Source organism: Stenella coeruleoalba (assembly GCF_951394435.1).
Source record: "Stenella coeruleoalba genome assembly, chromosome: 2".
In the NCBI taxonomy this organism is placed as follows: domain Eukaryota; kingdom Metazoa; phylum Chordata; class Mammalia; order Artiodactyla; family Delphinidae; genus Stenella; species Stenella coeruleoalba.
The window spans coordinates 166,236,872-166,249,521 of NC_137147.1; the positions used below are offsets into that span (position 1 = coordinate 166,236,872).

The following is a 12,650-nucleotide window of genomic DNA, read 5'->3' on the forward strand; positions in this document are numbered from 1 at the left end:
AAGCAAAGGCTAAGAGAATTCAGCACCACCAAACCAGCTCTACAACAAATACTAATTGAACTTCTCTAAGTGGGAAACACAAGAGAAGAAAAGGATCTACAAAAGCAAACCCAAAACAATTAAGAAAATGGTCATAGGAACATACATATCGATAATTACCTTAAATGTGAACGGATTAAATGCTCCAACCAAAAGACAAAGGCTTGCTGAATGGATACAAAAACAAGATCCATACATATGCTGTCTTCAAGAGACCCACTTCAGACCTAGGGACACATACAGACTGAAAGTGAGGGGATGGAGAAAGATACTCCATGCAAATAGAAATCAAAAGAAAGCTGGAGTAGCTATACTCATACCAGATAAAATAGATGTTAAAATAAAGAATGTTACAAGAGACAAGGAAGGATACTACATAATGATCAAGGGATCAATCCAAGAAGAAGATATAACAATTATAAATATATATGCACCCAACATAGGAGAACCTCATTACATAAGGCAACTGCTAACAGCTGTAAAAGAGGAAATGAACAGTAACACAATAATAGTGGGGGACTTTAACACCTCACTTACACCAATGGACAGATCATCCAAAATGAAAATAAATAAGGAAACAGAAGCTTTAAATGACACAACAGACCAGATAGATTTAATTGATATTTATAGGACATTCCATCCCAAAACAGCAGATTACACTTTCTTCTCAAGTGTGCACAGAACATTCTCCAGGATAGATCACATCTTGGGTCACAAATCAAGCCTCAGTAAATTTAAGAAAATTGAAATCATATCAAGCATCTTTTCTGACCACAATGCTATGAGATTAGAAATGAATTACAGGGAAAAAAACATAAAAAACACAAACACATGGAGGCTAAACAATACGTTACTAAATGACCAAGACATCACTGAAGAAATCAAAGAGGAAATCAAAAAATACCTAGAGACAAATGACAATGAAAACACGACGATCCAAAACCTATGGGATGCAGCAAAAGCAGTTCTAAGAGGGAAGTTTATAGGTATACAAGCCTACCTCAAGAAACAAGAAAAATCACAAGTAAACAACCTAACCTTACACCTGAAGGAACTAGATATAGAAGAGCAAACAAAATCCAAAGGTAGCAGAAGGAAAGAAATCATAAAGATCAGAGCAGAAATAAATGAAATAGAAACAAAGAAAACAATAGCAAAGATCAATAACACTAAAAGATGGTTCTTTGAGAAGATAAAGTTGATAAACCATTAGCCAGGCTCATCAAGAAAAAGAGGGAGAGGACTCAAATCAATAAAATTAGAAATGAAAAAAGAGAAGTTACAACAGACACCGCAAAAAAACAAAGCATCCTAAGAGACTACTACAAGCAACTCTATGCCAACAAAATGGAAAACCTGGAAGAAATGGACAAATTCTTAGAAAGGTATAACCTTCCAAGAATGAACCAGGAAGAAACGGAAAATATCAACAGACCAATCACGAGTAATGAAATTGAAACTATGATTAAAAATCTTCCAACAAAGAAAAGTCCAGGACCAGATGGCTTCACAGGTGAATTCTATCAAACATTTAGAGAAGAGCTAACACCTGTCCTTCTCAAACTCTTCTAAAAAATTGCAGAGGAAAGAACACTCCCAAACTCATTCTATGAGGCCACCATCACCCTGATACGAAAACCAGACAAAAATACTGCAAAAAAGGAAAATTACAGACCATTATCACTTATGAATACAGATACAAAAATCCTCAACAAAATACTAGCAAACAGAATCCAACAACATATTAAAAGGGTCATATACCATGATCAAGTCAGATTTATCTCAGGGATGCAAGGATTCTTCAATATATGCAAATCAATCAATGTGATACACCATATTAACAAATTGAAGAATAAAAACCATATGATCATCTCAATAGATGCAGAAATAGCTTCTGACAAAATTCAACACCCATTTATGATAAAAACTCTCCAGAAAGTGGGCATAGAGGGAACCTACCTCAACATAATAAAGGCCATATATGACAAACCCACAGCAAACATCATTCTCAATGGTGAAAAACTGAAAGCATTTCAACTAAGATCAGGAATGAGACAAGGATGTCCACTCTCACCACTATTATTCAACATAGTTTTGGAAGTCCTAGCTACGGCAATCAGAGAAGAAAAAGAAATAAAAGGAATACAAATTGGAAAAGAAGAAGTAAAACTGTCACTGTTTGCAGATGACATGATACTATACATAGAGAATCCTAAAAATGCCACCAGAAAACTACTAGAGCTAATCAATGAATTTGGTAAAGCTGTAGGATACAAAATTAATGCACAGAAATCTCTTGCATTCCTATACACTAATGATGAAAAATCTGAAAGAGAAATTAAGGAAACACTCCCATTTACCATTGCAACAAAAAGAATAAAATACCTAGGAATAAACCTATCTAGGAAAACAAAAGACCTGTATAAAGAAAACTATAAGACACTGATGAAAGAAATTAAAGATGATACCAACAGATGGAGAGATATACCATGTTCTTGGATTGGAAGAATCAATATTGTGAAAATGACTATACTACCCCAAGCAATCTACATATTCAATGCAATCCCTATCAAATTACCAATAGCATGTTTTACAGAACTAGAACAAATCATCTCAAAATTTGTATGGAGACACAAAAGATCCCGAATAGCCAAAGTAGTCTTGAGGGAAAAAGACGGAGCTGGAGGAATCAGAGTCCCTGACTTCAGACTATACTACAAACCTACAGTAATGAAGGCAATATGGTACTGGCACAAAAAGAGAACACAGATCAATGAAACAAGATAGAAAGCCCAGAGATTAACCCACACACCTATGGTCAATTAATCTATGACAAAGGAGGCAAAGATATACAATGGAGAAAAGAGAGTCTCTTCAATAAGTGGTGCTGGGAAAACTGGACAGCTACATGTAAAAGAATGAAATTAGAACACTCCCTAACACCATACACAAAAATAAACTCAAAATGGATTCGAGATCTAAATATAAGACCAGACACTATAAAACTCTTATAGGAAAACATAGGAAGAACACTCTTTGACATAAATCACAGCAAGATCTTTTTTGATCCACCTCCTAGAGTAATGGAAATAAAAACAAAAAGAAACAAATGGGACCTAATGAAACTTCAAAGCTTTTGCACAGCAAAAGAAACCATAAACAAGATGAAAAGACAACCCTCAGAATGGGAGAAAATATTCGCAAATGAATCAACGGACAAAGGACAAAGGAAAAATATATAAACAGCTCATGCAGTTTATTATTAAAGAAACAAACAACCCAATCCAAAAATGGGCAGAAGACCGAAATAGACATTTCTCTGGAGAAGACATACAGATGGCCAAGAAGCACATGAAAAGCTGCTCAACATCACTAATTATTTTAGAGAAATGCAAATCAAAACTACAATGAGTTATCACCTCATACCAGTTAGAATGGGCATCATCAGGATATCTACAAACAACAAATGCTGGAGAGGGTGTGGAGAAAAGGGAACCCTCTTGCACTGTTGGTGGGAATGTAAATTGATACAGCCTCTATGGAAACAGTATGGAGGTTCCTTAAAAAACTAAAAATAGAATTACCATATGAGCCAGCAATCCCACTACTGGGCATATACCCAGAGAAAACCATAATTCAAAAAGACACATGCACCCCAATGTTCATTGCAGCACTATCTACAATAGCCAGGTCATGGAAGCAACCTAAATGCCCATCGACAGACAAATGGATAAGGAAGCTGTGGTACATATATACAATGGAATATTACTCAGCCATAAAAAGGAACGAAATTGAGTCATTTGTTGAGACGTGGATGGATCTAGAGACTGTCATAGAGAATGAAGTAAGTCAGAAAGAGAAAAACAAATATCGTATATTAATGCATGTATGTGGAATCTAGAAAAATGGTACAGATGAACCGGTTTCCAGGGCAGAAGCTGAGACACAGATGTAGAGAACAATTGTATGGACACCAAGGGGGGAAAACCGTGGTGGGGTGGGGATGGTGGTGTGCTGAATTGGGAGATTGGGATTGACATGTATACACTGATGTGTATAAAACTTATGACTAATAAGAACCTGCAGTATAAACAAACAAACAAACAAACAAAAAACCCAAATAACACTAAACTTTCTTTGGGTTATTGGTATGGAAATATGTTAATATAAATGTTTCAGACGTTACATGAAATTTCTAAAAATCTTATATGTTCTGTTATAATGTTATAAGCCATTATTCTAGTTATTATTTTAAAATGTATATCTCAGAAATAACTAAATTTCCTTGTCAATTGCATTATTATGAACTTTCATCAAATCTTTAACCGTGGTCATTTTTAAGTCTTTTGCTATTTACATACAGTTCTGGGTGTACTCTGATGCTTTCGCAAAAATGTTCCTATAAAAGGGTTTCATCTTCAAGGAATTCATGGAAAAGACTCTGACAAGTACAGGTTTCTGGTAACTGACTATACTGCTGAACTGAATGAATAAGCATTTTCAGAACTCTAATGGAAAACTGATGAATTCATAAAAGTGCTAACAAAAGATCAAGATAAAAAAAATTACATGGGACTGAGTGAACTGATGAGGATGATTATAATTTTTGTGACTTTCTGTTTGAATTAAAAAAAAAAAAGAAAATCCCAGAAGCACTCAGAGGCAAAAATATACGAATCAATTTTCACAGCAAAGTAAAGGAGCTGTTACAGTGGAGGATTACTGGACTGAACGTCAATATTATGACATAGTATGAGTGTGTTTCGTGTTTAGTTATTGCAATCATTGTTGCTCTTGTTGTGGTCATCCATTTACAATGCTTGGTGTCAGTTTATTTATCTCTTGTAAAAATAAAATACAGTGTGTGTGGAAAAAAAAAGAATACTACCATTTGCAGCAACATGGAGGGACTTAGAGAATATTATGCTTAGTGAAATAAATCAGGGTAAAAATGATATATGATATCACTTATATGTGGCATCTGAAAATAATACAAATGAATATACATTTACAAAACATTTTGTAAATATACATTTACAAAAACAGACTCACAGATATAGAAAACAAACTTGTGGTTATCAAAGGGGAGAGAGAAGTGGGGGAGGGACAAATTAGGGGTATGGGATGAACAGATACTAACTACTTTATATAAAATAGATAAGCAGCAGGATATACTATATAGCACAGATAATTTTCATTATCTTGTATTAACCTATAGTACAATATAATCTGCAAAAATACTGAATGACTATGCTGCACACCTGAAACTAACACACTATTGCAAATCAACTATACTTCAGTAAAAGAAATGGAAATGTCTTTCAATAGAAGAATGGTTAAATAAGTTATAGCATATTCATATGATAAAATATGCAGCAACTTAAAGGTGTGAGAAATAAAAGAAGTCTATATCAAGTTACTGGGATCAAAAAATTTCACAATTTGTATGGAAACACAACAGACCCCAAAGAGCCAAAGCAAACTTGAGAAAGAAAAACGGAGCTGGAGGAAATCAGGCTCCCTGACTTAAGACTATACTACAATGCTACAGTAATCAAGACAGTATGGTACTGGCACAAAAACAGAAATATAGAACAATGGAACAGGATAGAAAGCCCAGAGATAAACCCATGCACATATGGTCACCTTATTGTTGATAAAGGAAGCAAGAGTATACAATGAGAAAAGACAGCCTCTTCAATTAGTGGTGCTGGGAAAACTGGACAGCTACATGTAAAAGAATGAAATTAGAACACCTCCTAATACCATACAAAAAAATAATCTCAAAATGGATTAAAGACTTAAATGTAAGGCCGGACACGATAAAACTCTTAGAGGAAAACATAGGCAGAACACTCTATGACATACATCACAGCAAGATGACCCACCTCCTAGAGAAATGGAAATAAAAACGAAAAGAAACAAATGGGACCTAATGAAACTTAAAAGCTTTTGCACGGCAAAGGAAACCATAAACAAGACAAAAAGACAACCCTCAGAATGGGAGAAAATATTTGCAAATGAAGCAACTGACAAAGGATTAATCTCCAAAATTTACAAGCAGCTCAGGCAGGTCAATATCAAAAAACAAACAACCCAATGTAAAAATGGGCAGAAGACCTAAATAGACATTTCCCCAAAAAAGATATACAGATGGCCAACAAACACATGAAAGGATGTTCAACATCACTAGTCATTAGAGAAATGCAAATCAAAACTACAATGAGGTAACCTTACACTGGTCAGAATGGCTATCATCAAAAAATCTAGAAACAATAAATGCTGGAGAGGGTGTGGAGAAAAGGTAATCCTCTTGCACTGTTGGTGGGAATGTAAATTGATACAGCCACTATGGAGAACAGTATGGAGGTTACTTAAAAAACTAAAAATAGAACTACCATATGACCCAGTAATCCCACTACTGGGCATATACCCTGAGAAAACCATAATTCAAAAAGGGTCATGTACCACAATGTTCATTGCAGCACTATTTACAATAGCCAGGACATGGAAGCAACCTAAGTGTCCATCGACAGATGAATGGATAAAGAAGATGTGGCACATATATACAATGGAATATTATTCAGCCATAAAAGGAAACAAAATTGAGTTATTTGCAGTGAGGTGGATGGACCTAGAGTCTGTCATACAGAATGAAGTAAGTCAGAAAGTGAAAAACAAATACCGTATGCTAACACATATATATGGAAACTAAAAAAAAAAAAAAAGTTCTGATGAACTTAGGGGCAGGACAGGAATAAAGATGCAGACGTAGAGAAAGGACTTGAGGACATGGGGAGGTGGAAGGGTAAGCTGGACCAAAGTGAGAGAGTAGCACTGACATATATACACTACCAAATGTAAAACAGATAGCTAGTGGGAAGCAGCTGCATCACACAGCAAGATCAGCTTGGTGCTTTGTGACCACCACAAAGGGTGGGATGGGAGGGTGGGAGGGAGACACAAGAGAGAGGGGATATGGGGATATAGGTATGCATATAGCTGATTCACTTTGTTATACAGCAGAAACTAACACAACATTGTAAAGCAATTATACTCCAATAAAGATGTTAAGAAAAAATTTACTTGGATCAGAGGTGAGGACAATCAATGCATATGATCCTCTTATTGTACAGAACATATATGTTCTCTGTGTGTGTGTCTGTGTGTATATGAAAAAATGTTTGGAAAAATATACTTGGCTTTGCTCCTAATAGGTTGTCGGGAGGAGAGGGCCCGTAGGTTTGAGGTGATTGGTAAATGGAGTCATTGGAAACATAGTATAAGGTTTTATTTCATATATCTTTGTATAGCATGGAATATTTTACCTTTATAGACAGGTTTTCTAGCTGTAGCGATCAGAGCAGGCAGAGTATCAAGTTCACCTTTCTTTTTGTTTAAGGTCAAATTTTTTCGATGCCCTAAAAAATAATAGTGTCACTAAATTATTCTAGAAATAACCTCATTTAAACTTTTAAAAAGTTAAAATAAATCTCATTAATCCACTTCTAAAGTACAGCTTCTGTAATTATATTTTAATAATTTAGATAAAGCAGCTTTACTAACACAAATATTTTCTCTTTGATTTTTCCTTGCCGGGTATTTGATATTTATAAACATAAAGTGTGCAAATCAAGAAAACGAAATAACTAAAAAACTATATAAAAATGTTAGAGAAAGAGCTTTTTAAATAGTATGTCAAAAATAAAAAAATACTTAAGCAATCAAATCAATAAATTCTCAAGTAAAGTTTTTATCTCTACGTATCTTTATCTTAAATAAAGCATATCTTTATTTAACAAAAAAAGAAGTCTGTATTCCTACAGTGAAAAATCTAGTGCTAGAATGGAGGGAGAAATGCTATTTTAAAGATACATATTTTGAGCACTGTTAAAAATAAAAGTATGTAATAATGAAAACAGTTTCAGTATGCTCACTTAGAGAAAAATACATTAAAATAAAATGCAGAATGTGCAATATTTAGATGGTAGTTTCTCAAAGTTAGTAGATAAAATTACATTAATGTGTTTAATTTCCACAACATGTATCTTGCTGAGAAATAAAGCATGATTATATAACACCACTGGAGCAATGGATAAGAAATAGGGTCTGTAAATTAGTTCTTAAATATTAGTGGATTAGATGGTTGGGAGATGATAATGAAAGGAAAGGAAGAAAATGAACATAACGTTTATTTTCCTTCATACTTACCCTCATGTTGACTCCTTCTATTGACCTTGCCTGGGATTGGACAAAAGAGGTATATATAAATATAAGGGAGAGGATTATAAGATGGGTTTATCTCAGTCATCTGCAGGATCTATAATAGTGTGTAAGAAAGGAATGTTGAGAAAAAACTCGAGTTCCAGTTTAGTGGTGGTGGGGAAGGAAGAGCCATGCCAGAGACACCACTCATCCACTAAGCATGCATGTATGTTAGATAAGCTTAATTCAGAATTTACTTTCACTTATGTTTTGCTAAACTGGTTATATAACTAAGGCTAGTACAATCTGGTAACTTCCATATAATTAAATCTTTATTCATTGAAAACATCACATTGTACACTAAAAATATTACAAATTACCTGAATGTTCTTTATTCAATGAAGGAAAGTGGAAGGTTTTATAAACACTTGACCCAGCCCTAGATGCTCTATGAAGTACTTTTGGACGTTCAGTCACATGGGGTGAAAAGTACTCATAAGGTTCTTCCAGAAATATTTAGAAAATAAGTTAGCTGTAAGATGGGTCACACTTATAACTTTTTATTTTTAATACTCACACATTAAGTTAGTTGCCAATAAAAATAAAATTAAATAAATTAAAATAATGAACATTAAGTTTTTGAGATCATTAATTTAATTAAAATAATAAAGATGTATATTTAGAAGACTAGTTTGGAGATCAGAGCTAAGTAAAAGAAGCAAATCACAAAAGAACTCATAAGATTCCATTTCTATGAAATGTCCAGTATAGGCAAATTTTATAGAGACAGAAATTAGATTAGTGGTTGCCTAGGGCTGGGGGAGTATGAGGACTAGAGGAGAGAAGGCAGGGGGATTCTGTTTTTAAAGTGCTGAAACCAAAAATTCACAACCAAGAATTTTATACCCAGAGAAACTATCATTCAAAAATAAAGATGAAACAAAGATATTCCTAAATTAAAACAAAAATTAAGAGATATTGATCTTATACTACCAGCCATGTCTTAAAAGAAATGCTAAAGGGAAAATCTCAGGCTGAAACAAAATGACACCCAGATGGTAACTCAAATCCACATGAAGAAATAAAAAAGCACCTTAAAGGTAATTATATAGGTAAATATAAATGACAATATACATTTTTCTCTTTTCTTCAATTAACTGACTAAAAAAGACTACTGCATAAAAATGTACTGCTGGACATATAAAATAAAACTCAATTTTATTTCTATATAAGAGCATTGAATAATCCAAAAACGATATTAGGGAAACAATTTTATTTGCAAAAGCATCAGAAATAATAAAATAGTAATAAATTTAACAGAGGGGCACAGCTTTTATCACAAGTTACAAGACATTGCTCAGGGAAATTAAAGAAATCTAAATAAAGATATACATTCACTGGAATGAACAGTATTCCATTGTGTGTATATATGTATACATATATATGAATATTGCATATTTTGTAGATTAATAATATCATATATAATTATTAACACATACAAAATAAAACAGCTATTTTGAATTCTTTATTGGGTAAGTTGCAGACCCCCATGTCTTTGGGGTTGGTTTCTGGAAGATTATTGTGATCCTTTGGTAGTATCATGTTGCCTTGATTTTTCGTGTTGCTTGGGGTGTTGTGTGCTGTCTTCACAGTTGAAGTAGCAGTCACTTCCTTCAGTCGTTCCTACTGCCTTCAGGGAAGAAACCTTCCATCAGCACTGTTACAGACTCTGAGGCTTTCTCAGACCTTGAGTGGATACAACTACTCACACTTCTTGCTCCCTCTTGTGGCAGAATTCTTAAGCTTGTATATCTTTGGATTCTGCAACGCATCAGCCCCAATCCTGACTGCCACCCTTTTGTTTCCCTAAAGTGGTGCTACAGCTCAAGTTTCTGGTTTCTCTCTGGTCCACAGACTCCGGCCTGCTTTCTCCAAGTGCTCCCTAGATGTCCAACAAAGCTTGCTCTGCCGCCACCCTCAGGAGCATCCACAGGGAGCTGGCTGCAGTGTGAGGGAAAGTGGGTGAGGCATGCCTGTCGCTTGGGGTGCCACATGCTAGCCGGGGGTATCCGCAGGTGAGGCTTTCCCAGAAGTTCATGGGTGAGCTTTCTGATGGAGTTCACAGCATAGTCAGCAGGAACTGAATCCCTTTAATGCTCCCCCAAAATGTTACGTGCCTCTCTCCTGAACTCTTCTCACCCCAAATTTAGTACTCTGGATGCTGCAGGAGAGAAATGAGTCTCTTTGGCAGTGTCCTGGACAGCTGGGGAAGCCTGGTGTTCATTCACCTGCTCTTCCTCCCACCCCACCTCTCACCCCCCTCAGAGGATGGCCTTGCTTGGCCCTAGCTGTGTCACCTTGGGGAAGGTGGGCAAAGTCAAACTGTTCCTCTTATCCACTCTAATGTGTCCAAATTCTTATTTTTCACTCCACTGGAGTGCTGGAACTTCTCCTCTAGAAACCCAGACTTCCATAAAAGCTCTCTTGTCTGTGGTGACTGCCCAAGTCGAGGTTATCCAGATGCTTCTGGACCATGGCCAAGAGGGGCTGGAACCAGTTCATAAGCTACTGAAGAGCGCACAGTCAGGATGGAGGTCTATCTTCCTATTATTTGATGCACAGGTGGATGAAACTCTGGATCCTTTGGCGTATGATGCTGGATCCCAAACTCTCACAAAGCCACTTTTGTTCATGGATGGATGTCAAATTTTTGTTGTTGAGGAGAGTTTAGGAGGGGTATCTCATGCCATCATGATGATGATGTCACCTGTCATAAATTTGCAGTGAAGTCAGTTCTGTATGTCCTAGTCTGCATTCCCTCCTGGGATCTCCCAACATCCTGGTTTTTGAATGCATAGTTTTACTGAGAAAATTATAATTAACATATAATCAAATGATGGAAAAGATGACCTAAATTTATGGATCATTGACTGCTATATGCCTCTGCTTTTTTTTCCCACCTTTTTGTAGGGGAGTGCCTACCGTGGAGTCTATCCTCGTCTGTGCTACTATATTGTGTGTGTGTGTGCGTGTGTGTGTGTGTGCGTGTGTGTGTGTGTGTGTTTTGTGGTAAGTCACATCACAGGAACTGTCCCTGAAAATGATTACAGATCACAAGACTGTGGTCTTTGGCACTGATGCCAAATTTTAATGAGAATCTGTGTAGCTCTTGGAAGAGCACGTGTGTTTTGCATGCAGGGGGTAGGGATCACGGATATTTGCAAACAGAGGGAGCACTGGTGCACTGGATTCGATAACAGCCTCAACATGTCCTTGACTACCTGTACTCATGTCCTCTCACACAACTCTGATCTTCGTATATGACTTTAGTGAATGCAAGAAAAGCAAACAAATGCAAGCAGAGATGTCAAAATTGCTTGTTCATTAAGGTTTGCCCCACATGCTGTGCTAAGAACCTGAGGTTACAATGTAAAGACCCCTAAGCCAACCAGCTGGAAGATGAGAGACATGTAGCCAGGTCACCTCCTGTGACACCTGAAAAGCTTATTTTCTCTTATCTCCCAAACCACTCTTCTATATTCTGCTTTGTGGTACTGGATCTGGGATTCTAAGAACTACATTTTTGCTTTGCCAGGTAGCTCCAAGTTAGGCTGTGCAAATAGGGCAAGCTAGACGTAGATTGCAAGTTTGGAAAAGAAACAAGGGATTTGTTTCTCCCACTTGGTTACCAATGGGCTTCCTGAGAGCTCATGTCCCTTTTCAGTTCTGGTGAACATCATGCCAGCAATGTTTCTTTTTCCCAGGAGCAGAAGTTCTTTCCATGACACAAATGGTTTGCATTCTTTCCAACATATGCAGAACAAGTTTTATTAAATTTAATTTATTATTTAAAATTATTTAAAATTATTAAAAATTATTAAAATTTTAAATTTATTATTAAGTTTTATTAAATTCTCACCCGAGACACTAGCAGTGCCTCCTCTTCAGAAGTACATCTGAGACTCTTCCTGAAAAATCAGCCAAGTAACATCCTCTACACTCAGAGGTCTCCTTTACCCCTAATGGTGGAAACTTCTCCTGAAACTGCTTTCTCCATGTTACTTTAGAATTCTTTTTACACTTTCAGCTACTTGGCTAACAATTTTATACTTAGTTAACTAGTTTTTTATTCTTGCTCTCTTTTCAAACAGTTAGTGTGGTCTCTATCTCCTGATGAACACCAACTATATACCTGTATTGTCCCAAATAACAGTGAGCCAACTGCTAGACAAGTGAGTGAAGCCACTGACCACAAGCTGACCAAAGATGTGTAAGTTAGCCCAGCTCACAGCAGTCTACATTGCTAACTCCCAAATCGTGAACTGTATGAACAGTTATGCTTTAAGCTAAATAGTTTTTGGGTAATTATTTAGTAAAATAACACTAACAAATGTGGAAAAAATTTT

General features: G+C 36.0%; 1 protein-coding gene across 26 annotated transcripts in view; it reads right to left on the reverse strand.

Moving 5' to 3' along the window:
* Positions 1-12,650, reverse strand: part of CCDC7 (coiled-coil domain containing 7) — a 290,894-nt gene that overhangs the window by 16,490 nt on the left and 261,754 nt on the right. For 22 of the 26 annotated variants that reach the window (XM_079912713.1, XM_079912709.1, XM_079912704.1 and 19 more), the window contains 2 exons: positions 8,251-8,280; positions 7,368-7,460 (listed from right to left, as the gene is read on the reverse strand). The exons of 2 other annotated variants lie outside the window; for them this stretch is intronic. In XM_079912713.1, coding sequence (XP_079768839.1) covers positions 7,368-7,460; positions 8,251-8,280 — 123 coding nt within the window. Of the gene's footprint in view, positions 1-7,313; positions 7,461-8,250; positions 8,287-12,650 lie in introns of those variants that run through there. 2 more of the 26 variants (XM_079912705.1, XM_079912725.1) reach the window with 2 other exon arrangements.